This window comes from Diorhabda carinulata, chromosome 5 (assembly GCF_026250575.1).
Source record: "Diorhabda carinulata isolate Delta chromosome 5, icDioCari1.1, whole genome shotgun sequence".
NCBI classification, from domain to species: Eukaryota; Metazoa; Arthropoda; class Insecta; order Coleoptera; family Chrysomelidae; genus Diorhabda; species Diorhabda carinulata.
The window spans coordinates 28182649-28206558 of NC_079464.1; the positions used below are offsets into that span (position 1 = coordinate 28182649).

Genomic DNA, 23910 nt, shown 5'->3' on the forward strand with positions numbered 1-23910 from the left:
TCTGTAAGCGAATATATACAGTCAAAATCTGCGTCTTTCCATTTCCAATTTTTTTATGGTGAAGTATAAGTAATCCACTTTAATTTATTTTCAAAACTTCACCTTCTGTAAATCAATACATTGAGTTTTGTTTGTAACTATTAGATTTATACTTGTTAATATTTGATAATAGATAAATTCTGACTCAAAATAATTCTGAATTTAATTTGGACAAACGAAGTCCCATTATGGGAATTGGCAGCTAATTCAATACAAGACTTATAAATGCTCCATGAGTTGTGCTAAACATTATTCTTAAGACCTCCAAGTGCCATTGATGGAGGGAATGGAGAACTTTTCTGTTATGATAAACGAAGTATTCCATCGAATTAGGGGATTTTCAAGAATGTAAGTTACTTCATAATAGTCGAAACGAATTAATCTCGTCAGTTATTGATATCTAATTTTTTAATACGCATGATATTCGCAAAGTGCAAGTGCAGTTTTTTGGTACCTCAGCGTTTCTTAGCTTTTTTAAGACTTTTGATAGCTAAAAGTGAAGTAGGACAAGCCTACCAAAAGACGCAACTGTTCTTAACACCACACTGTTTTAACCATGGAACCAGTACAAAATCAATAAACACAATTATTGCACAAAAATCTATCACTCTGACTTTATAGATAGACATAGATACCGTGATTTTTGTATACTCTCTTCGAAGATGTTGATAAGTTTGATTGGCTCAACATTTGTCGTGTTTAGAAAACGATGTACTAATCGAATTTCATTCGAGGCTAAATGTCCAGTTTGAGTCAATCATTTCAATCAATCTCATGACGTATAAACAACCAAAAGGACGTCACGTTCTGCTCTATACTGCCGTAGACTGCCATGGATTATAAATGACTTGTGTTGGTAGAAATGTTTTGAAACGCATCGTTTCTATGCTTGCAAATAAATTTTAGTGAGTTTCAGTGTTTTGGTCAACAAAAATAGTTCAAATGACGGCGCACAGTTTCAATTTTATTATTGATGAACAGGCAGCATGCCAATGTCGCGCATCCAGCCACTAAATGCATTTGATCAGCGAGCTGCGTCAAACGGAAACATCTCTTAATTTCTGACATATTACATAATTATAAACTGATTCAAAAACTTTACTATCAATAATAAAATATTTGTTTAATGATGAATGAATAAAACCAGTATTAATCGCAATTGATTGACGCAAAGTATATTTTTTTCCTTGTGGTGTTACACTCGTTTGGTGGTCGTCGTCACATTTCCTATTTTAATTTTAGTGAAGTTTATTACATCTTTAAGTTATTAGAAGTTTTATTGCCACGCATAAATTAACAGGATAATCGCTATTTTGCTAAACGAAAATTACATTACTGTAAGTGAATATTCTTTGAATGATGCTAAGTAACTTTTAGAAAAAGTCAAATAATACAGTTACTTTGACAATAACAATTCTTGGAACTGAAATAGTATTATATGCAGATGATTCTAACATCATAATGAACTTTTTATTTTACTGGTTACACAATAACACAAATCAAATGAGAAATGACAAGTAGCCTGCGAGACTAGTATTGATTCACCCAAGAGAAAAAATTAAAAAATGTTTGGACTTGATAACTTGCAAATGTTGTATAATGTTTTCACCTCAAGAATTGTTTAGTTTAATCAGAAAAATGAGACCACCGCTAAAATAAAAATCAACGTAACTAGTTAACATGAACCAAAATGATACAAGTTACATCTGTTTCAATAATGGTATAGTAAACTTCTTCAGCAGAAGTGTACTGGAGAAGCTGTTGAAGCATTAGGTAAATAAAATTACAGAAAATAAACAATCAAAGGACCATTATGAATAACGTAAGAGAAAGAAAAATTAAGAATATGTACGCACACAATTGATTGTCAAATAAACCAGTTAACGTTTTAGTGATGGAAAAATTAAGAAAATTATGTAATGGGACAACTTCTCAGATATAGTAATTGTACTCTTCATAGAAATAAAGACTAGTATTAACACGTTCCGACATGTTTAAATTGAAGCATAACCTGAGAATGTATTGGAGATAACAAGAAAATTTTTGAATCGAAAGTGAAAAATCTATCTATCTATTACTATACTTTACATTTGAAAAATTGTTTTGCCTGTCCAGGAGAATGAAGTTATCGCATTGAAGAATGTCAATTTGCCTTTTACTCACTGTACTGTATATGTATCTCAAGCTAATTAAGAGTCATAATATTTGTCACTAGAGTCAAATTTTTCATTAAAGCTAAGAAATCTCAATAGTTTGAAGCATAGAAGCAATGACCATTCCATAATCAATTTAAGCTTTGATTTATTGTACAAGAGGAATTCGAGACTTGCAAAAAGAACGAAATATGCAATATCAAAGGATAAAATTTTTCAATTCAAATAAAAAAAATGTTAAAAGTAACAGTGATCATCAGTTTAATTTACCAACGACAGCAACTTTAGAGAATTAAATCAGATATGCATATTATTAAGAAAACCATCTCAGAATCATCTAAATAACCATTAAATCATACTTCTCACAATCTCGCACACGCAGTCGAATGAAAGAGCAGGACAGAGAGCGACTTCTCGGGCGAATATGAAGCCGCGGGGTTCCGAGGGGGACAAGGGGAGTCCCACCTAATGAAGCGGACTCACCTTGCCTATAAATTACGAGCGACTCCATGCTATAACGGTCTGATATGGCCAAGATAAGCACCGGCAACGCAGCGGGGGGCTGAGCCCCCCGCTGGCCCCACGGTCGTACACTCTAATCAACTTTAAAACCGAATAAAATATATGCGGCCCCGATGGAAAGAATATCACGGAAAAATGAGACGGAATAGAGGGGATCGAGTAGGTTGTCGAAATAATTTGAATAATTCACTTCGCGTATCAATTTTAAATAGAACAGTAGCGGTTATCTCAAATAACAACACGCCAATGATTGATTACGATAAATTTCACAATGGAATTAATTACATTATACAAACAATAATCATATGCACGTGGAACTAGAATGGAAAAGATTCTGTCGATAAGAATTTTGCTCATAATTTTATCTCCTTCAATAGCAAATCTATAAAATTACTTGTTACTTTATAGAAACAATCTAATCGTAATCTTGGGTTATTAATAATTCTCATTCTTTTTTGTAGCATGTAGATATCATTATTTAAAGTAATACAACAATTCAATAACCTAACCAACAGCTTCCAATGGACTGTAAAAAAAGTACGGGGTAAATATACAACAAGGATTTTATAACTAAAAGTGAGATTTGTCATAATATTTGTGAACAAACTGTGCAATACGTCATTTTGGAAGCCACTGCTTCAGTTTTGGAAAAAGATGAAAATCACTTGGTAGGTAAGGACTGTATGGTGTAGTGGATCAGAAATCAGCATGCCCCTTCGTTTATTTCGAGTAGCTCTCCGTAAGCTTCGCAAAGTTTCACAACATGAATCTACATAAATTGTTTTTCCAGGATATTTAAACTCCCTAAGCAATACAAGTTTTTGGTACAAAGAAAACAGTTGCCAATATCTTTCGATTGTTGAAGGTTCGCTTGATTTTTGTGAGTCTCGTGAGAGGATTTGCATCCATTGCGTTCTGGATTGTGATACAGAATCAGCATTATAACGGTTAGAAACACACATTCAACAAGTTTTGTGGTTGTCAGTTAACATCATTGCAACCAAACGATTGTCAGCTTTTCTGTATCGTAACTATTCAGTAATGGGCAGATCTTGAAATGGAAATTGCATCAATAATTCACTTATAGTGAACCTTCCTTAGCTATAAAATTGTTAGCAGAAATCTAACCTAACCAAGGTTAAAAACTAAGCATGATTTCTTACTAGTAACCATGCTAAATTCGATCTGAAAGACGTTTAAATACATTTACAAAAAAAGTAGTAATACCATATGAATTTTGATTTTTCACGATGATAAATAAATTTGTAGTTTATAGCTACAAAAAGATTGAAAAATCAGAGCATACCACTTAAACTTCCTTCAAATGTATAATTATCAATTCGACTCCAAATGCGACTCTCTTGGTCGGTTTTCCTGATTCCAAATTTCCCAGAAATATCATTAGACTTTTTTTGTTTAATCGAGTGGTTAGATGATAGTATGTAGGAACAGTGTTAAAATAATAAACAAATATTGCGGTTTGGTACAATTTTAATTGATATACATTTTTGTAGTGAAGTAAATGTAAGATCAAGACCGAGTTACTCTTAATTGGTTGACCTTTTTGCTTTTTCTGCAAGACCAATATTGCGAAACCAATACCAGTCTCGGTTTTCATTACATTTTTGGGGCAAGTAAAATTCATGAATTAATCATTTAAAAGTGTTTTTGCTTCCATATTTTCATATTTTAGGCAAGTTTTTAAAGTACGAACCAATTTAAAATGACAAAAATAAGTCATTTTCTCATAACATTTTTACATAATAGTCTTCACTTTAATCAACTAATCGAAAATAATTATTAAGATACTTTTAAATTCTGTTTTCAAAAAACACCTCCGTTTGTTTTGAAAACCATTCCAAACATTCGTTTTTACATCGTTATCGTTATTGTGGTGCATCATCACCCAGATTTTTTTTTGTAAGGAGAAACATATACCACAGATCGGAAATTTGATGGTAATAATGAAATTATTTCTCAAGCAAATGATGTGATCAGATCTTTGGTTAGATTAACACAATGTGGAAGAACATTATCATTAAACAAAATATTCAGCTTGTCACATCTTGTTTAAACTTTTAATGCTCCAGAGCCATATCGAACGTCGTTATTCAAGATCTGTCATTATCTACATCATCAAAATCATCTCCTAAAGTACGACACGACTAAATCGACTAAATCCCTCATTGGTTGTTGCTAATCGCTGGTACATTTTGTACAAACATTGCTAATCGCGGGTAGATTTTGTCTCCCAGGGAATACTATTGCCAATAGGAGGAAATAGGAGGAAGGATTTGCCATGACGTTGATAATCAGCGGTATGTTTATATATACCAAAGAAGTTTTATTTTCGGCAAAAAATTCTGACATCCACTGAATACATTTTTCACTAGACTTAATGTCAGCCCGATAACATTGTTTTTTTCTGTCGATTGATTTACCACTTCACGGCGAAAATTTGTTGGAAATTTCAAATCAGTATTCATATTGGATTAGCAACGTCAAGGCAAATCTTTCCTCCTATTGGCAATAGTGCGCATAGTATTCCCTGGGAGACAAAATCTACCCGCGATTAGCAATGTTTGTACAAAACGTACCAGAGATTAGCAACAACCAATGAGAGACCTTAATTTATAGCCTATTGCTAATCAATGGTAGATTCCGCCTAAATGCATCCGGGAATACGTGATAATATAACTTCAAGACGCTTTTCAGGCTAATTGGTTGTCCTTCAATTCATATTCTGCTTCTTCAACGACAAGTTTTGTAACAAAAAAATTTCACACTTGACATTTTTCTCAATCGGGAACATAGTATAGACCCAGAATCTTGGCTTACGCATTTCATTATAGTACAGGCCTAAGCTATCATAATATTTTCTTCAGAATCAGAAGAATTTGAACTAGTAATTTTTAGTTTCTTACTCTATATTTGAACACGCTTGAAGGACTGCAGTCGTATCTACCTATAGGTACCTGTCGATTCAGTGCGTTTTCTGCTCTTATTTTCCGCAGGAGAATGAAGTACTACCTTTGGGTTTTTGAACTTTTTTGATACTGTACTTGAGCATAACAATGATGATTCAATACAGTTTGAGTAAACTATTTATAATGACGAAAATATAAAGTATCCTTCCAATATTATAGTTAAATGAAATGAAATCGTAGAGAGGATTTAGAGATTTGTTTCTATTTTAAGAATTAGTCTGAAACATTGTTACTCTAATGGATAATAAGTACTTATGTAATTAGAAATAATACATGAAGTACCAACATAATACCTAGTGTCATGAATATAATGGAAGGGAATTCATATGCAATGAATTAGTTGCCGTAGATTTGCTTGAGCAATTATGAACAGAAATATTAATTAAGTAATTTGAGAATAAAAAAGTTTTAAAATATAATAGCTTCTAGTACAAAGAATACCGACATGTATTTAACTAAGTAAGAACTGTATATTATAGTAATTTTAAGGAAAATTCAATTGAATAGCCCTAAGTGAAATATTTGTCTACATGCATAATAGAAACCGTTTAACCATTCTATCCACAAAGACCAGTTCTCTGTAGTAATTATAATGAATTTCTAAAAGACATAAGTGCCCATCCCAGAAAAAATTTAATCAGCTAAAACAATGCTATCAATTATCTGTATTATTCTCTGCTCAGCGTACAATGTAAAAAAAAAAAAACAGTAAAAATAACAGAAACGAGAATTGACTCTCCTTTTGTATTCACTTATTTCATTCTCTTGTTTTTGTATAGTTGTAAATATTAGCGTGTCAAACTAGTAAATAATTATATAGGAAAATTCAAGCCGTGTGTCTGACTTAAAAAATAACGTTGCTGGAAACGTAGGCATTAATGATAATTTGACTAAATAGTCACGATTGCGGCCATGGAGGACTAATAGGCGGACACGGACTAAAATTAAATTTAAAATAAAATAGCCGAATACTTATTTAAAAGTTGTATCTTTTCTGCCATTCACTTTGAAGGAAACCAGGAAATTAGTAATATGGAGTAGATTTTTACGTAGTAATTATGGATACAACCGAATATTGATAGATAGGCAATTAAAACATACCAGGAAGAAGACAATAAGCAAGTACAAAATTCAAGTAATCATATTTGAAAATTATATTTGGCAATATAATACCAAAATATATTCTTTTTAATATATATTTTATATATCAAAAACTGATCCCCGTTCAATGTTAAGCGTAGCTCTTGCACGAGGAATTATATGCATCATCTGAATTCAGCGTTTATCAAGAAAATTAATGAGTAAAAGATGATGTACCCAATATAGAAATTTTCTTACGTCAAAACGGGACAAAGCGGTCAATAAGTCAAGGCAAGTGCTTTAGGATACATAAATGCAAATCTGTGGAAATATGCTTGTCATAAGAATAATCTTTTGTGTAATTCGAAGTAATTAATTCTATGACGTGAATTTTTACTATATGTCAACCTCGATCTTTTTTAAATGATTTTTCTCCAGTTGATTTGATCTGTTATATACACCCCACAAAAATTATCGCATCACTCATTATTTTTTAAATATTTTGAATGTGTTGCCTGTTTTTCGAATTTTATTATTATCACGAATTAAAACACCAATAGATACGCCTTTTGCAACATTTATTTTATATCAGTTTGATCTACAGAGGACAGACAAAAAATTTGATTTACGAAAACATAAAAATATCAAAGAAATTATACAAAACATCTATACAAAAAAAACTTAGTAAAACCAGTCAATGGATTTCTAATAGCGTGTGTTGCCGCCCCTCGCTCTAATTCTAAAGCTTCTAAACAGGTTCTGGACGTATCCGTGCGGCATGTTTTCCCAGAAGTTAAAAAGAACATTTGGAAGATCATCTTGTGTTCTTATTGGTGCCGGATGTTGCGGAATTTGCCATCCTAGATAGTCCCAGACATGCTCTATTGGGTTAAGGTCCGGGCTACGTGCAGAGTGGATATCTTGACCTCTTCTAAGTACTGCCAAACCACTTTAGCAGCGTGTGGACGAGCATTATCGTGCATTAGCACAGAGTTGTCGCCGATATGATGCATATAACCACCACCAAAGCTTTCAGTTTCACAAAAATTAACCTGATCGTGCCGTTCACCACGTCGCCTATAAACTAGTACACGCCTATCTGATGAATATAGACAAAATCTTGATTCATCCGTGAATAAAATATTGGACCAATCTTGAATATTCCAATTTGCGTGTTCTCGAGTAAATTCCCGTCTTGCTACTTGATGTTCTCTGGTAAGACGTGGACCTCTAGCTGGCACTCTGGCTCGTATACCTGCTTCTCTCAGCCTCGGACAGTTTGTAGGCTTATTCGGACATTACGAGCAGCCGACAGATCTGTTTGCAGCCTTCGAGTGGTGGTGTGTCTAATTCTTAACGCCGTTAACCTCAAATAACGATCATCTACTACCGAAGTTACCCTTCCGCGGCATTGTCCGGGTCTTCTGGTTGGCTGTCCTGTTTCTTGGTAGCGAATAACAACTCTGGATATGGTGCTTTGTTGAACTCCAATTAACCCGGCGACGTATCTTTGACTGCGACCATCTTGTATGAGCGCGATGATTCATTCTAGCGGCTTCTTCATTCGTCACATGTCTTGTTAAACGTTGAGGCACATCTATTATTAACAAAATAAATTAAAATTTTCACTATACAATAACACAATTTGCTTAAAAAGTTCTCGATCTCAATGCATTCTCCAAGACAGAAATGATTTACTCGAGCGTTTTCCTAAAATACCAGTGATGCGACAATTTTTGTGGGGTGTATATTTTATTACTGCAGAATTTTAATGCCTGTTTTCTTCAGTTATTCTGGTCCACTATCTAGTGATCATGTGTCTAACTTATTGAGTATTCAATTTTTTAACGTCTTCTCTCACTTGGGCTTCCCATCTTCCATTGGTCCCCAATTTATCACATTTTTTATTACGAAATCCGTCAACCGTCTCGCTAAGTGTCCCTAACCATTGCAGCATTTGGGTTTTTAAAACTCTAATTATGAGTTGTCTTTATATTCCCTTTTCCAGTTTCTTATTCACTTGCCTCAATATTTATTTACTTTGGCTTCAATATTCTTCTGACTATTTTCAATTTGAATATTCTAAGGTTCCTTCTTCTTTCTTCGTGAGACACAAACTTTCTGTAGCGTATGACACATGAGGTCTAATCGCTACTTAGTACAATTTTTTTAATTTGTGATTTAAGTATTTAGATCCCTTTACAACTGTTTTCTCTGTTTTTCTGATGGTTTCCTCATCATGTAATTTCTCTTATTATCCGTTTGCTTATAATCTTCTTTTTTTGCTTCTCCTAATATCCTGAATGTCGTCTCTTTTTAATTTCCTGCAACTAGTACTTTATCATCTGCACGATTATTTGCGGTAGGTTCCTTTCGAGTGCAACCTCTGCAACAAAACTTCATACTGATAAAAATAAAATGTAATAAATATCAGATGAGAAAGAGGCAAGAAGCAAGAAAGTACTATAAGTATTAGAACGAAAAGGAAAAGAATAGTACGAATAGATCGTCTCACGAATAAGAGAGAGAGAGATAAGCTTTATTTTCACTAGAAAATTTTTAAAATTTTAAGGATCTTTCAAGCAGAAATGCCTTTGTCAAACCTCGAAACTCATCAAAAGTTTTTGCTTTTTTTATTTCAGAAGGCAGCTGAATAAATAAATTTTTCGCACTGAAGATCACCAGATCAAAAGTAGGTATAGTCATGTAAATGTCCAACTTCTTCCTTCTAGTAGGGTAGGTATGCATGGGTCTCTCAGTTGAGTAGCGAACCAAACAGATTCTATAATGAAGAGAGCGGGGAGAGTTAGAATTTTGTGTTTTTTAAAATAGAATTCGCAATGTGTTCTTCGACTCAAACCATAAATATAAGGAAAAGCTCTTTTTTGTAATTTGAAGATAAAATTGAAGAGGTGCAAACTACAAGACCCCCAGAAAGGCAAACCATACCAAAGATGATGAGTAGTAAGTTGTTAAAGCAGTACGAGAATCGAGCACAGATTCAATGACAAAGCAAGCAAAGGCAGAAACTTTCATATGATGCTTAATCAAGATATAGGTAAATATTATTCTATTGAAAATTAGAAAATAGAATTCATCTCCATCAAAGTATTGCCTCTGTCTAGGAAAGCAGTTATCGCAAAGTTTCGAAGTTGTTACCATCTGCTATGACGTTTTTTATCGAAAAAAACTGACAGGGAAACTAGTTATCTTAATATTCAATTGAAAAAATAAACCTTTATAGCTATTACGAAATCAAAAATAATTTGGGACAGTTTCGAATATAAATAATGAATTTTCCAATTTGTTTGTTTTCTTTGCGCTACCTAGAAATTAGTTACCTTTAGTTACAACCAAGGTAACTAATGGTTGTATCATGAGAAGTACAAAATTCTAGAAACCTCATAAAATGCTTTACGGAAATTGTATAAGAATAAAAAGGAAAGAATATTGTTTTCATTGAATGACTTTATTTGCGAATAACCATATTCCAAACATTGCAAGAGTGATAGAAAAGAAGACAGCTAGTGCACCAGTAAAAGAATTATTAACAAAGTGTGTTATTCTATTTCTAACCAGAAATATTCCCACTAGTGCAATTGAATAACTAAACGTAAACATTACCGAAGCACTGAATTCCATTATATTATTTACTAGGGTATTTATTGTCACAAAATTGAATTGATTGACGCATGATTGGCAGTTTATAAGTAGAGGTTACGTTGCTACCCTTTCATTTTTCCTGATCTACTATTTGTCCAAGTAATGGTATTGCAAATAAAGGAACATATGTTCTATCAGTCTAATAGATATTAAGTGGATTTTTACGATTAGTGGTTGTAATAATCCCTATAATAATAGTTAGGGTGTATTGACAATATTTAAATGTTATAAAAACATCACAAATCTGTACGCAAACCAATTGTTAGTACACAACTTTTTGAGCGATTAAGGATGTTGTAATAAATAAATCGAAAATGAAATTAGAATAAAAAACACAGGTAAACCTAATAACAACTTTTTAACTTAATCTAAATACGATAGACAATAATGAGCTAAAATCATCCTCATCATCATTTAGCTGCCCGTTTCGTTTACCACTGGACGTAAGTCTCTCGCAACCTAGACCATTTTGATCGGTCTTAGGTATCTTAAAACCAGTTGAAAAATATCCTTTTCAAATCGTCCTTCCATCAGTTTCTCTATGCTGATCCCTGGATGGTCATTTTAGTAATCCATTGTTTGTTCTTTTATGCAGCTCTTCGTTGGCTCTTTGACTCATTCCCATTTTATTTACAGTTTTCGTTTCAGTTATGACTTTCCAGATATTTCGATTTCTTTTTCTTCTAACAATAGGTTGCAACTTTGGACTAAGTTTGTCATAAACTGGGTCGTGGCGATGTTTTTATTTGAGCAAACTTTTTGGGAAGCTCTAGGTAGTTCTGGGATCATTTTGTTTGCCTCGTCTAGTTGGTCTAGGACCAGCATAATTTCGTCGATCAAACACAGATTAGCTTTTCTCAATTCACTTATTTCAAGAGAGCTGTGAAAATTTGGGGAGAAGTTGTGAAACGATCTGTTTCTGTATATATTTTGAGCTTTGCTGTTACCTACTGATACATGTACCCTAATATAGAAATATAACGGTGGACTATACAGTTGGCAATTGTTTTAAACAATTCATGGTATTTATGGAGTCAAATGACTTTTCATAGTCGACGAATACTAATTCTATGCGCTTCTGTATATTCAACACATTTTTCTAATAACGATTTTATCATTTGAAGATGATCTTTTTTTCCATTTCTAGCTAGGAAGCTTGCTTGTTTGCTAGGCTGATAAAGGTCAAGTTTGTTAGTCAACTATGCAGATGATTTTGGTATTAGTTCATTCTGTAGGTCTGTGAAGCTAGTAAATAGTAAAAATAGTGCTATTATTCCATAATTTTTGGGTCGTTTCTTTCTCCAAGCATTTATTGAAGAGTTTGGTCGCAGCTTTGAGGAGCTCATTTTCTCCCAGTTGCATGTCTTTGCACGGTGCTTTGTTGTTCTTCATTCCTAACAAGACCCGTTCTTTGGGAAGGTTTGATTTATATTTTCTTGATTAGGTTTATATGTAGTTTGCTTGGTATATTGAGTCGTCAATATTTCTTTTCTATTGTTTGTCGAAATAACAATAAATAAATAGGTAAGGGAGGCCACCACGTGAAGAATCGGGCCAACGAAGCAAATAGTTATATGACTTCATTGTCAGAAGAAAATTGTTCAATACGCAAATTTCTTTTTGGAAACAATCGGTAATCGCTGGAGAATATAGCGTATGCTTGATTAAATCGGAGCTTACCTGAGCCTGTTTGTATCATCCTAGTGAAAGAGAACGCATTTATTGCCTTACTCAATTTGGGAACTACCTCATTGTTTCCATTCCTTTCTCTGACGCCCGCAAAGATCTTTTCGAATTTGCTTGTGTGTACTGTAAACAGTAAGTATATTATTTAAAATATATAATATAGATGACATTAGTGCCGTGTGATAGCATTTGTTTATGGTGTTTTTTCAAAAATTATGTTTTGACTTGTCAAAAAACGGTATACTGACAAATGACAGATGACAAGTAATTATCTTCAACTGGCAGTCATCTTGGACGAATTACATGCGGCTCTTGATGTTTTTCACTTTGATATCAAGTTTCCTATAGTCCGTTGTGTCCAATTGGTTTTCTTATAGTCAAGTAACCGGTTTATGAAAAAAATTATCCATCGCACTCCTAACGCAACGTAAAATAATGACAGAAGATGCATATGGAGAAGACGAATTTCACGATTAACTAGTCTGAAGTATTGGATAGTGATAGTTATTGAAAACTCCCGTCAGAGGCTCGATCATTTATTTTACTTAAAAACTAACAATTACATTGTATTTTATGTAGAAGAAAACGATTTTTCACTCATTACGTGACTAATCTTGCTTGTTTAAGTTAATTCTAGTTACGGTGGGCTGAAATTGTTCGAAATAATGATGATCCATCACACCTTCAGGTAGAATGGGATTAAAAGTAGTTGGTTCTTCTTTACTCAGTCTTGTCCGGAAACTTTTTATACGCTTTTTATCTTTCTGTATGGTTTTCTTTGTAGAAGATTCCATACGTTCTTCGATTAATTTACGTATGCGCCTGATTTTTTTAATATTAGAGCCGCATTCGGTTGTTATACTTTTCAGCTGCTCTTTAAGTATATTCACTTCTTGTGAACAACGCTCCATATCTTTGAGTAATACTCGTTCTGTTAGTAGACCTGAGTCTTCTTGTAATTTAACGAGCATTGTACGATACGCGTCTCTTTCTTTTTTTGAATGCATTAGACGCGATCTTACTTCTTCCACATTGGATTCTACAGACTTTAGGAGGTCTTTCAAGTCCATTATGTCAGAATCGAAAGCTGCTATTTTTTCTTTGAGGTGAGCAAGGATTTGTATAGTATCGTTATTTCTACATCTCAATGCAGTCAGCTCGGCTAATTTCTCTTCAATTTTGTCGGAAAATATTTTATTGTCGTCTCTCAATTTTTCGAAATCGTGTAAACGATGCTCTTCATCAACTGTATTTATAGATTGTATTGCTGATTCTTTTTCTGTAACCAATCGTTTCAGTTGTAAAAATACTAATCTCATAGAAGTTAATTTTTCCAAGTTTGTTTTTTGTCGATTCAGATAGTGTAGAACGAGTTTTTCGGGAATTTCAGTACCTGTTTTATTATAAATTAGACCAAGGCCTACATCTTTTTCTTTTTTTTGAAAATCGTGGAATAATTCTTCCAAAAATTTACTTCTACGCTCTATTGCATCTCTAAGAGTTTGCATTTGTGTATCTGTTGTGTTTCGTTTGGCATTATCGTGTTTAATAACATTTGAATACTCTTGTAAACGCTGGTGGTATAGGTTTTTGTTTTCGAAACCATGTCCAGAATCTTTCCAAGCATAATCCATATTTTTTCTTCTGAAATATATGGCGATTTTTCTTTGGAGAATGTTATTTTCTATTGTACGTGCCGAAATTTCTTGTTTAAGTTTCGCATGTTTTTCGTAATATTCGTGTCTAGATATCTGTTCACCTATTTCTCTTTTGGGCTCTTCTTCTTCTAATTTTTCTTCCTCTTCTTCCGACTCATCAGTGTCTGTATATTCTAAAAGACTTAACCATGCAGTTTTATCTTCGACTATGCTACTTTCTTTAAAATCACCACTAACTCTCTTGGTACCCTCAATTCCTAATCTCGGAAAGGCGTCATAGTTGACACTACTTCTGAATATTTTATTACCTTTACCTTCTGGAGTTAATGAAAAACGAAAAGAAATACTTTTTCTGTTAAAAAAACTTTTCCTCTTATCATCAACCAGAGTTACTCTTCTACTACTGGCCTTAACATTATCTGGTAAGTTTATTTTTTCTATTTTCTCTGATTTTTCAGATGCACGGGTGATTTTTTCCTCTTTTTCAACTACTTCAACGGCTAAATCTGTTAATTCTTCTTCAATTATTGCTGCGTCAACTTTATTTATTAAAGGTTCCGCATCGTCGAAAAAATCGCCATAAGGTAAAGGTTCGGGTTTCTCAGCTATGAATTCGGAATATTTTTCAGTTCTGTCCTCTAGTGTCGATTTTGGCTCAGTTTGTGTCTCAAATTCTGAATCTAACATACTTTTTCGCTCATTTTGATCATCTTGTGTATCGATTTTTTCACCCGACAGAGCTTCTTGCTCATTTGATGTTTCAATTTTTGAATCCGGCACAGGTTCTTGCTCGTTTGCAGTACCAATTTTCGAATCTGATATAGCTTCTACCTCATTTAGATCACCAGCTTTTGAATCCGTAGTTTCTTGCTCATTCGGATCACCTATTTTTGAATCTGTAGTTTCCTCCTCATTTGGTGTACCGATTTTCGAAACCGACTCGGTTTCTTGCTCATTTGGCGTATCAATTTTTGAATCCGATTTAGTTTCTTCCGCATTTGGATTATCGAGTTTTTGATCGGACATTGTCGAACAGAAAAAAATATATATTTATAAATACAAAAATTAAAGATTGATGTAAATATCAGGGTATAAATGTCATGAATGACTTAAAATCAAAGAATATATATATGATTAGAGAAGTCAGTCAAAAATTACAAACAGTAATACTTGTACTTATTACAATCTGCCGTAGATGTAAGGATGGTTTCATTTAGGGATGGGTATCGGTAGAAAAAAAATCGATGTTTGCCATCGATGTTTTTACATTTAAAAAACATCGATGGTTGATAATCATTCTAAGAAAATCATGGATGTTTTAAAACATCGATGTTTTCCTAAAAGAACAAAAAAGTAATAAAAAAGAAATGTTGTAAATTAACTGATTTTTCTGTTTGTAAATTAACTGATTTTGCGTAATAGCTTCATTGGTAAAGAAAAACCTGAAATTAATTTTTAAAGTCGAAAACGAAACCTAGTTATTTTTAATGTGTATTTAGCTGTATTATCTAATTAGAAATCATCTGTAATTTTTCACTCATTATTACACAAAAATAATTAGGAGAAAAACAAGGTTATGATCTTCAAAACAAACTTTATTAAAACGAAATAAATTTTACAATTTAAGTTGTAATCATAATTAAAAACAAAAAAAAACAATATAGAACAATTAATCAATTAATATTAAAAAGATAAAAATTTTGATATTAAAATATTGGGTATTGAATTTTTCAAAATTTGTCATCTAGTTCATTCAGAAAAATAAGTCTCGCAGCCATATCCTTTGAGAGGCGATTTCTGAGAGAGTTCTAAATCAGATCTGCTTGGGAGAATGGATGCTCAGATGGAACGGAAGTGGCCATTACAGGCACATATTTGAATTCTACTTGAAAAATAGTAGGGTAAGTCATTTTCCAGGAAGCCAGAGGGTACTGCTGAATCTTTTCGTTTGGGGAATTTAAGTATAACGACAGTTCTTCGGGCATTGATTTATCTATCGATTGTTTCTGATCTGAATTCACTCCAAACGTACACCTGTTCCACAAACTTCTTTATTTATGGGAGGGGAGTCAAATAATGAAATAATTAATCTTGGTAAATTTGAAATTTATTAATTGAAGTAGCTTTTCAACAACTAGGAATTATTGAAATTACCAAAACATCGATGTTTATTTGAAACCATCGATAACTGCAAAATATCTATAGAAAATCATCGATTGAAGAAACATCGATGTTTTCGTGAAACCATCGATATTTAGATCGATACCCATACCCAATGAAACTTTCATTGAACTTTTATCTCGATACATTGGTAAATCAACAACTATATTAATAATACGCGAAGGCTTTTTTCGATTAGTATACTCTTGATATGCTATTCGTATGTTTTATAAAATGTTTAATACCCAAATTAAATTTTATAGAGTATAAATATTAATGAGTGTTATAGAGCGAGTATGAATTCATATTTGAACAAGGTTAGGTTATATGAAACAAAGAGGTTACGTTGATCATTAAAACTCTATAGCGCCATATGACATTCCCTTCACAAACCATTTGAAATTTAAATATTATTTCGAACCCATTTCGGGTGAGATAACTATAACAAACCGACTTAGTTTAAAACAAATCATGTAGATGACGTTAGTGCCATGTGAAAGTAGTTGTTTGTCAATCACTTGGTCTCTACTACCTACTTGCTACCTATAAATGAATAAAACTCTGTGAAAACGAGAGAAAAACGATAAATAATGTATACAAACATATAAGTTTTGATGTATTGTAGATTTTTATTTATATTAATGCCTTTTCAGAGTTTGACTGTCTGATTTGTTTGCACCTTGGCTCATGGTTCATTTTCTTACTTCTAGAATGACTTTTTCGGGTTGGCAAAAAAGCCAAAAAATTGACTGATATCACAGACAGTGAACCTTGACTGGCTTACATAATGTAGTACGGACCAATGAATCTGATCTTCGTATCCAGAGTCTTTGTACGGACAAATAAATTTCCAAAAAAGAGGGTATTCTGTTGTTGATGTCAACGGTATGGATGTGGTAACGGTACAAATGAAGTAAGAAGAGTAAAGCAGAATATTTCTATTGATAATGCATTAGAATATAACATCTATCTATATCATTGATACCCAATGCATTCTCTATCAACATCTTGCAATTTATCTATGATACTATAAAACTGTACAATGCCTCTATTACTTTGAGGAAATCCGCATACGTCATTTACAATACAAATCGGTAAATGATCTAGCTTGCAACTATCGGCCGGCACAACTTTAACCCTTTTATTAAACAACAAATTATATAATTTATTTAAACAAGGACATATCCATGGATTGCGACTGAGTGAAATTTCTTTTAGTTTCAACTTTCCAAAAATATCAATTGGTATATCGTTAAAGCGATTGGAAGCCAAATTCATACTGTTTATCGATATTCTATCACCAAATACATCGACATTAATTGTTGTTAAAACATTACTGCGCAAATTTAAAACTTGTAGCGACGATAATTTTCTAAAGGCACCGGAACCTATGGCGGATATTTTATTATGTTCGAAGTTAAGTTCTTTCAGTACAGGCATTCCGTCAAATGCTCGTTTCGGTACAGCTGTAATGACGTTGAAAGAAAAATCCAGTTTCTCGATGTAAGGTGAATGAGCGAACCAAACGCTTTTCCATATTGAGAAATTGTTGTGACTAAAATTTACTTCGGTTACCGTCATATTTGATAGAGCTTCATCGGTAATGTAATTTATTTGGTTGTTGTTCAGTCTTAGAACCTTGATTGTGTCAAATACGTCAAATATACCTGCAACAATGGAGAAAATACTTTTTCTAAAAATATTTTTCCAGAAAACCACTAAAATTTCAGCACGGAAACGAACGCACGGCATACTCGTGTGAAAAGAGAAATCTGATTGGCCGATGCGACGGATGTGTGTGATTAAATTGTTAATAATGACACCTATGAAGTCAGTATCGGATGTGATTATTCCTTTGTATCATTTAAAATGTGCTGACAAAGAAAACAAAAGGAAAGTTAAGGATGTGCACTCATTGTAGAAAGAAGATAAACGAAAACGGAATATTTATAATTAAATTAGCTCATTTATTTATATTTAACTGTTTGCAGAGAATTACCTTTCATCAGACATCGTACTTAGTTCTTGTTGACTATGTTAATCCCTGTAATAGTCCGGGAAGTGATTTAGTACGGTACGAGATAATATTTATGGACGAGGCAACGAAGGAGCCGAGTCAAGAATATCTAATAATAACTTCACGGACGTATATCGTATGGTCTAAATACTCGATGGTCAAATCAATGATTATGGTTAATGAGAAAGTCAACATTTCCCATTATAGCTTTTTCTAAAAAAGTGTAGACTACCATCCAAACCAGTCGAAGGTGCTAACAAAGGAAGAACTAGAAACATTTCATTTACCTACTGGAGGTTGTCTAAGGGAAGGCATTTATAAGAAATAGATGATACTGGTAGGGGATACAGTTAGTGGTTCGTATTAATCACACAAAAACACATGTTCGACTGGTTTTTACTGTGATTAACAGCTATGCGGTGCAAAATTTGGATGTTCAGAAAATATAAAAATTTGCGAAATCACCTTTCACTAAAAGCACTTTTGGTAGGCTACAGACAAGGAAATGCGTAGGTCAAAGAGCTGGAATACACACTGTTGGCGGGGCACTTAAAAAAATTGCTGAATTCCTCAATCTTGAGCATCTAGAAAAGTACACCGAACATTGCTTCAGAAGGACTTCGTCAAAGCCAATGCTAACGAAGTGGCTGAAAAATATATGGAAGAATCCGTCGAGAGCAAAAAGAAAATAGCAAGAATGATACAAGGGGGTGAAACTTTTGTAAAAGTGTTGAACCAAAACCACACATCTTCTGGCATAATTGAAAGTGAACCTAGTGAATCTAGTGGTTCCTACAATAAATGTTTCTTGTAACAGTAGTTGCATCATTACTGTTAACATTGAAAAATTAGAATGAAAGTTTAGTTATTGATGTTAATTAATTTTTTATTTCTAATTATTTCAAACGGGTTTGGGAGAATTTAAGAGTACAAGGATAAATTAGACTTTGCAATACATTATGAAAAAAATTATATTTCTAAATTAGGTTAGGTTAGCTTATTCGTATGATTAAGTTTTTTTAGTCATCCGTTTACCAGACGACATACAAACAGATCGATGATTAGCGATGTCTACATTTCCACACAATGGCATTTTAAATTTGGCTTTTGAACCACTGACAAGGCATTTCCAACACTTGTTATACAATATACGAGGCATATTTTTTAAGTAAGTACCGTTTTGGAATTAAAAAAAGAAGTGCGAAGTTATCGCAATAATTTTATTTTTACATGAAAGCCTGTACCTTAATCTACTTTTCTACATAATTTCCGTGAATATTGAGGCACTTGTCATAACGTGGCACCAGTTTTTGAATACTCTCCTCAAAAAATTCTGCCGCCTGACTTCTTGTTAACCACTGTATCACAACTGTTTTGACTTCGTTATCGTCTTGAAGACGCTGACCGCCCAGGTGTTTCTTCAAGTGCAGGAACAAATGGTAGTCGCCGGGCGCCAGATCAGGGCTGTAGGGAGGATGATCTAGAGTTTCCCATTGAAAAGATTTGATGAGATATTTGGTCCGATTAGCCACATGTGGACGGGCATTGTCATGCAGCAAAGCGATACCCTTACTCAACTTGCCACGTCTTTTGTTCTGGATGCACGACGCAGATTGTTCAATGTCTCACAATAAGACCCTGCAGTGATTGTCTCATTACGAGGCCGAAATTCTTCTAGCAATACTCCTTTTCTGTCTCAAAAAACTATGCACATGATTTTCCGGGCAGAAATTGTTTGCTTAAACTTCACTTTTTTGGGTGATGATGAATGTCGTCATGCCATGGATTGTTGTTTCGATTTTGGTGTGACATAGGCCACCCATGTTTCGTCACCAGTAACAATTTGGTCTAAAAAATCTTCACCTTCATTGTGGTACAGCCCAAGGAAAGTCAATGCACTGCCTAAGCATTGGAACCCAACGTGAACACAATTTCCGGTATTTCAAGTTCTCGGTCACAATGCGATACAAAACATTACGAGAATATTGAGGAAAGCAGTCGCACAATGATGAATTTGTAAAGCGTCTGTTTTCTTTCACCTTTTCGTCCACCTTTTCTGCACCAAATCTTCATTAACGACCGAAGGACGACCACTCCGTTCTTCATTATGCACATTTGTGCGGCCATCTTTAAATGTTCTCACCCATTTACTTACCATTCCATCACTCATAATGTTTTGTCCGTAAACTTGACAGATCTCACGATGAATATCGAATCGGTTTTACGCCTTTAGCACTAAGAAATCGTATAACAGCCCGTTCTTCACAATCGGCGGGACTAACGATTGTCGGAGGCATCTTAAACACTCAGTAAACAACGTACACAATGTTCAGAATCAGACTGTAATGGCGTCAATGCGTAGACAAGAAATGTAGGTAACCAGCGCGCATGTGCGGAACGCCGACCTTGGGGTTGCGGCGGCGGAATCGCAAAAGGGTACTTATTTAAAAAATATGCCTCTTACTATATTCGCATAAATTGCTGAATTAAACAGTAATAAGTATAAATCACCTTCACTCTGGGCTTTCTATTCCATCTTTAAAAGTACCCTGGATATTCACAAAACATCCTTCTAGAAAATGATATAAACTGTAAGCGTGTCTAAAACCAAAGAAAGTCCATACTACACTTGAATTGAATACATTTAAAGAAGCAAATATCCATTTCTTTTGACCAAAGCAAGTCATCAAAAATGAAATTTTAAAATATTTTGACAAAAAGCTTGGTATGATTCTAAAACTGAAAAATCTTGAATTTTACATGGGTCTTTCATTTCATAGAAAACAACCGTGATTGCCAAAGCTTAGATCGATGTCAAGATAGATAACAAGCTGGAATGAGGAAAAACATTGTGAAAGTCGTTGACTAAAACAGCAGTATAATTTAAATCATTAAAAATTTTACGAGTACTACTGCCAATTTCACAAAGTTTTGATATCTAGAGATAACAAATCAATTTTCAGGGAAATTATTTGGAACCTGCATAACTGGAATGTATTCTTCGGTATCAAAATTGGTTGTAATCTGTTATACTCACCTCCAGTAATTTTTTTAATAGGATTGTGCGTAATTTCAACATGTCTGATGACTGGTAAATTTCTCAGAGCTCCTTGTGCTATTGACTCGATTTGACAATCTTCAAATACCAAAGTATCCAATTTGATCAAATGCTTCACGTAATCTTTGCCCAATTTGGAAATGTTTTGATGTCTAATACGAATCTCCTTGACTGTTATACCATTAAGATTTGATCTTTGTATGCATCCATTCAAAGTTATATTAGACCTGAACAAAGAGAGACAAGTAAATGCCCAAGAGTCACACAAAACTTGCAAAATTCTTTTTTTATTTCCTGTTGAGCATTGGTATATTTTTTTCAATCATCTGAAGGATTGTAGTAGTTTTTTATTGAAGGAGTGAAACGGTTGTTTTTTTGGCTTCTCGTCAAATTCTGCGACACAATAGGTTGTCTTGAAGAAACAGCAGAATAAAAAACTTTATTATGGGTTGTAATTGCTTATAAATGAATTATTAAAGGGAAAAAAAGAAGAGAAGTAGTTGGTAATGAAAACTAGAAGTATCCAGATTATGATCATTAAAAGGTAACACAATGGATTAGTGTACCACAACTTTAAGTACCAAAAAATTACGGTGACGAGGGAGAAGTTCTGGATTCAACGATATCAAAGGGAAGTGAACAATTTTAAGTATTGAATCTGTATAAAAAAACAAAACCAACAGCGAAGTAACGGAGCGAAACGAGAATTCTTATCAAAGCAGAGTAAATGAGGTTAGATATATTTGGATAAGGAGTATACTAGGGACTGAAAATGAGGGAGAATTATGGCTGACAAGAACAACTAACAATAAATGGAATTTATGATAAAATATAAAATAATAGAGTGGATAGGTAACACTCAGAGAAAGTTAGATTTCAGAGCAACAGAAAAAAATGATATAGAAGAAAAAAAAAACAAGACCAAGGAAAAGGTGGTTCGCAGAATTGGTAGAAGATCTAAAAGATAGAGGAACCAAGCACTGGAAACGAATGCAAAAAATAGGAAAGAGTGGAAGGGAATCACTTTCAAGCTATGAGCCTAAAAGGCCTGTCTGTATAGAAATAAAGAGAGAAAGAAAGATGAAATGATTTGTCTTCTTCTTCTTCTTCCTGCTGTGTATAGGCATCATTGCCTCTGCTCAGTCACCTGGGAGGTTGTCACTCCATCTTTTCCTAGGTCTTCCAAGGCTTCTTTGTCCTGCTGGTGATTTGTCCCTTGATATTTTCACAATTCGTTCTTCCGTCATGCGGTCAATGTGCTCATTCCATTTTATCTTTCTATCCAGTACCCAGTCATTGATGTTATCTATCCTGCATGTTCGTCTTATGTTTTCACTCCTTTCTCTATCCTGTAGTGTTCTTCCCGCTATTCTTCGAACTATTTTCATTTCTGTAGTCTCCAATATCCGTTTCGTTTTAGAGGTCTCAGCTCGGGTCTCTGCTGGATAGGATTGCGGTCTTGTATATGCGGGCTTTTGCTTCAGTTCGAATGTATTTATTTCGCCAGATTGTGTCATTTAGGTATGCTGCTGCTCTTGAGGCTCTTGTAGCTTGGTTTCTTACTTCCGTCTCCACGTCCCCGTGTCCAGATATTTCGATTCCCAGATAATTAAATTTCATTTCTTGGTGTATTATTTTGTTATCCACCACAAGCTTACATCTGATCGGTGTCTTGGAAGTAACCATTGATTTTGTCTTTGCCGCTGATATTATCATATTGAACTTTTTTGCTGTTTTGTTAAATTGGTACAGTAGCCTTTGCAGATCGTCCTCGTTCTCCGCCAACAGTACCGCATCGTCTGCATAGCACAGGATTTTGACTTCTTTATTTCCCATTTTGTATCCTCTTAGTTTGCGTACTTGTTTTATGATTTCATCCATCACTATGTTAAATAGAAGCGGACTGAGAGAGTCCCTTTGCCGAAAAAAGCTCATAGACCCACAAATTTGCCTCGGAATAGGAAATGATTTGTGGCAGTATTTAAAGAAGATAGATTTATAAATTGGAAAAGAAACATGCATAAATGTCTATAACTTGGAATTTCTAAATAGTAAATGGCTGATACAGGTTTGTCAGATTTTTTTCATATTTATTAAGTATATCCATCAAGCAGTAGGTTGAAAATTGTATTTGGAATACCTAAAAAATACTTTTCAATATCGATGGGATGATATTTTCAACCACAACATGGTAGGAACTCAGAGTATTTGCTTCATTTTAGTTATTTCTGACATTTTACTTGTAAGCAAAGAGATATTTTCATCTTTTTGTCATTGAGATTTCGATAATAAAACTAATCTTAAAATGAATAATTTCTGTAACTACACAGATAATAAGAAAAAGAAATCCTTCTCATATTATGTCCCCAAATAAAATTGGACATATCTTATACATTTCACAACAAAACTTTATTCAAGTTACAGAATTTGTACCAACTAAACTTGCAACTAAGTTTAAAATTTATTATTTTACCTTCATTTTCAAGAACTGTCATAGTTTATAGTGTCTACCAATTAAAAAAACATATTCTTGAAAATCATCTCATGTTAGGGTATAACACTTATTATTATTTCCTCTTCCACCTACTTACCACTCTCCATCTTTATCTTCCACTTCAATAGACACATTTTGTATAATTTCACTACAAGCCAAACTATAACTGAACAATGTTCCCAAACATATCGTAAAAACCAGAAAAACTGTATAAGAAGTCATGTTTATAAATCGAACAGAAGATACAAATACAGAACGAAGTCTAATATACGGTTTAATCGGCCGTACAACTTGTTTTTATCAACTGAGGTCAGTTCAATTAGCGGGAAATTTTATGATTTCATTATTTGTATTTTTATTGCATACTAGTGTATTATGGAAAACACAGTTAGA

The 23910-nt window shown here is 33.6% G+C and overlaps 2 protein-coding genes across 2 annotated transcripts; both read right to left on the reverse strand.

The window, feature by feature from the left end:
* Positions 1–12653: 12653 nt before the first annotated feature.
* LOC130893881 (coiled-coil domain-containing protein 96-like) lies at positions 12654–14880 on the reverse strand. The gene has a single exon (XM_057800321.1). It carries the CDS (start codon positions 14812–14814, stop codon positions 12739–12741), a length of 2076 nt encoding a protein of 691 aa, XP_057656304.1. The 5' UTR covers positions 14815–14880; the 3' UTR covers positions 12654–12738.
* A 482-nt stretch (positions 14881–15362) lies between these two features.
* Positions 15363–23823, reverse strand: LOC130893799 (leucine-rich repeat-containing protein 15-like). The gene is made up of 3 exons (XM_057800191.1): positions 23615–23823; positions 21003–21250; positions 15363–17615 (listed from the first exon to the last, which is right to left on the reverse strand). Exons 1-3 carry the CDS (start codon positions 23737–23739, stop codon positions 16924–16926), a joined length of 1065 nt encoding a protein of 354 aa, XP_057656174.1. The 5' UTR covers positions 23740–23823; the 3' UTR covers positions 15363–16923.
* Positions 23824–23910: the final 87 nt, after the last annotated feature.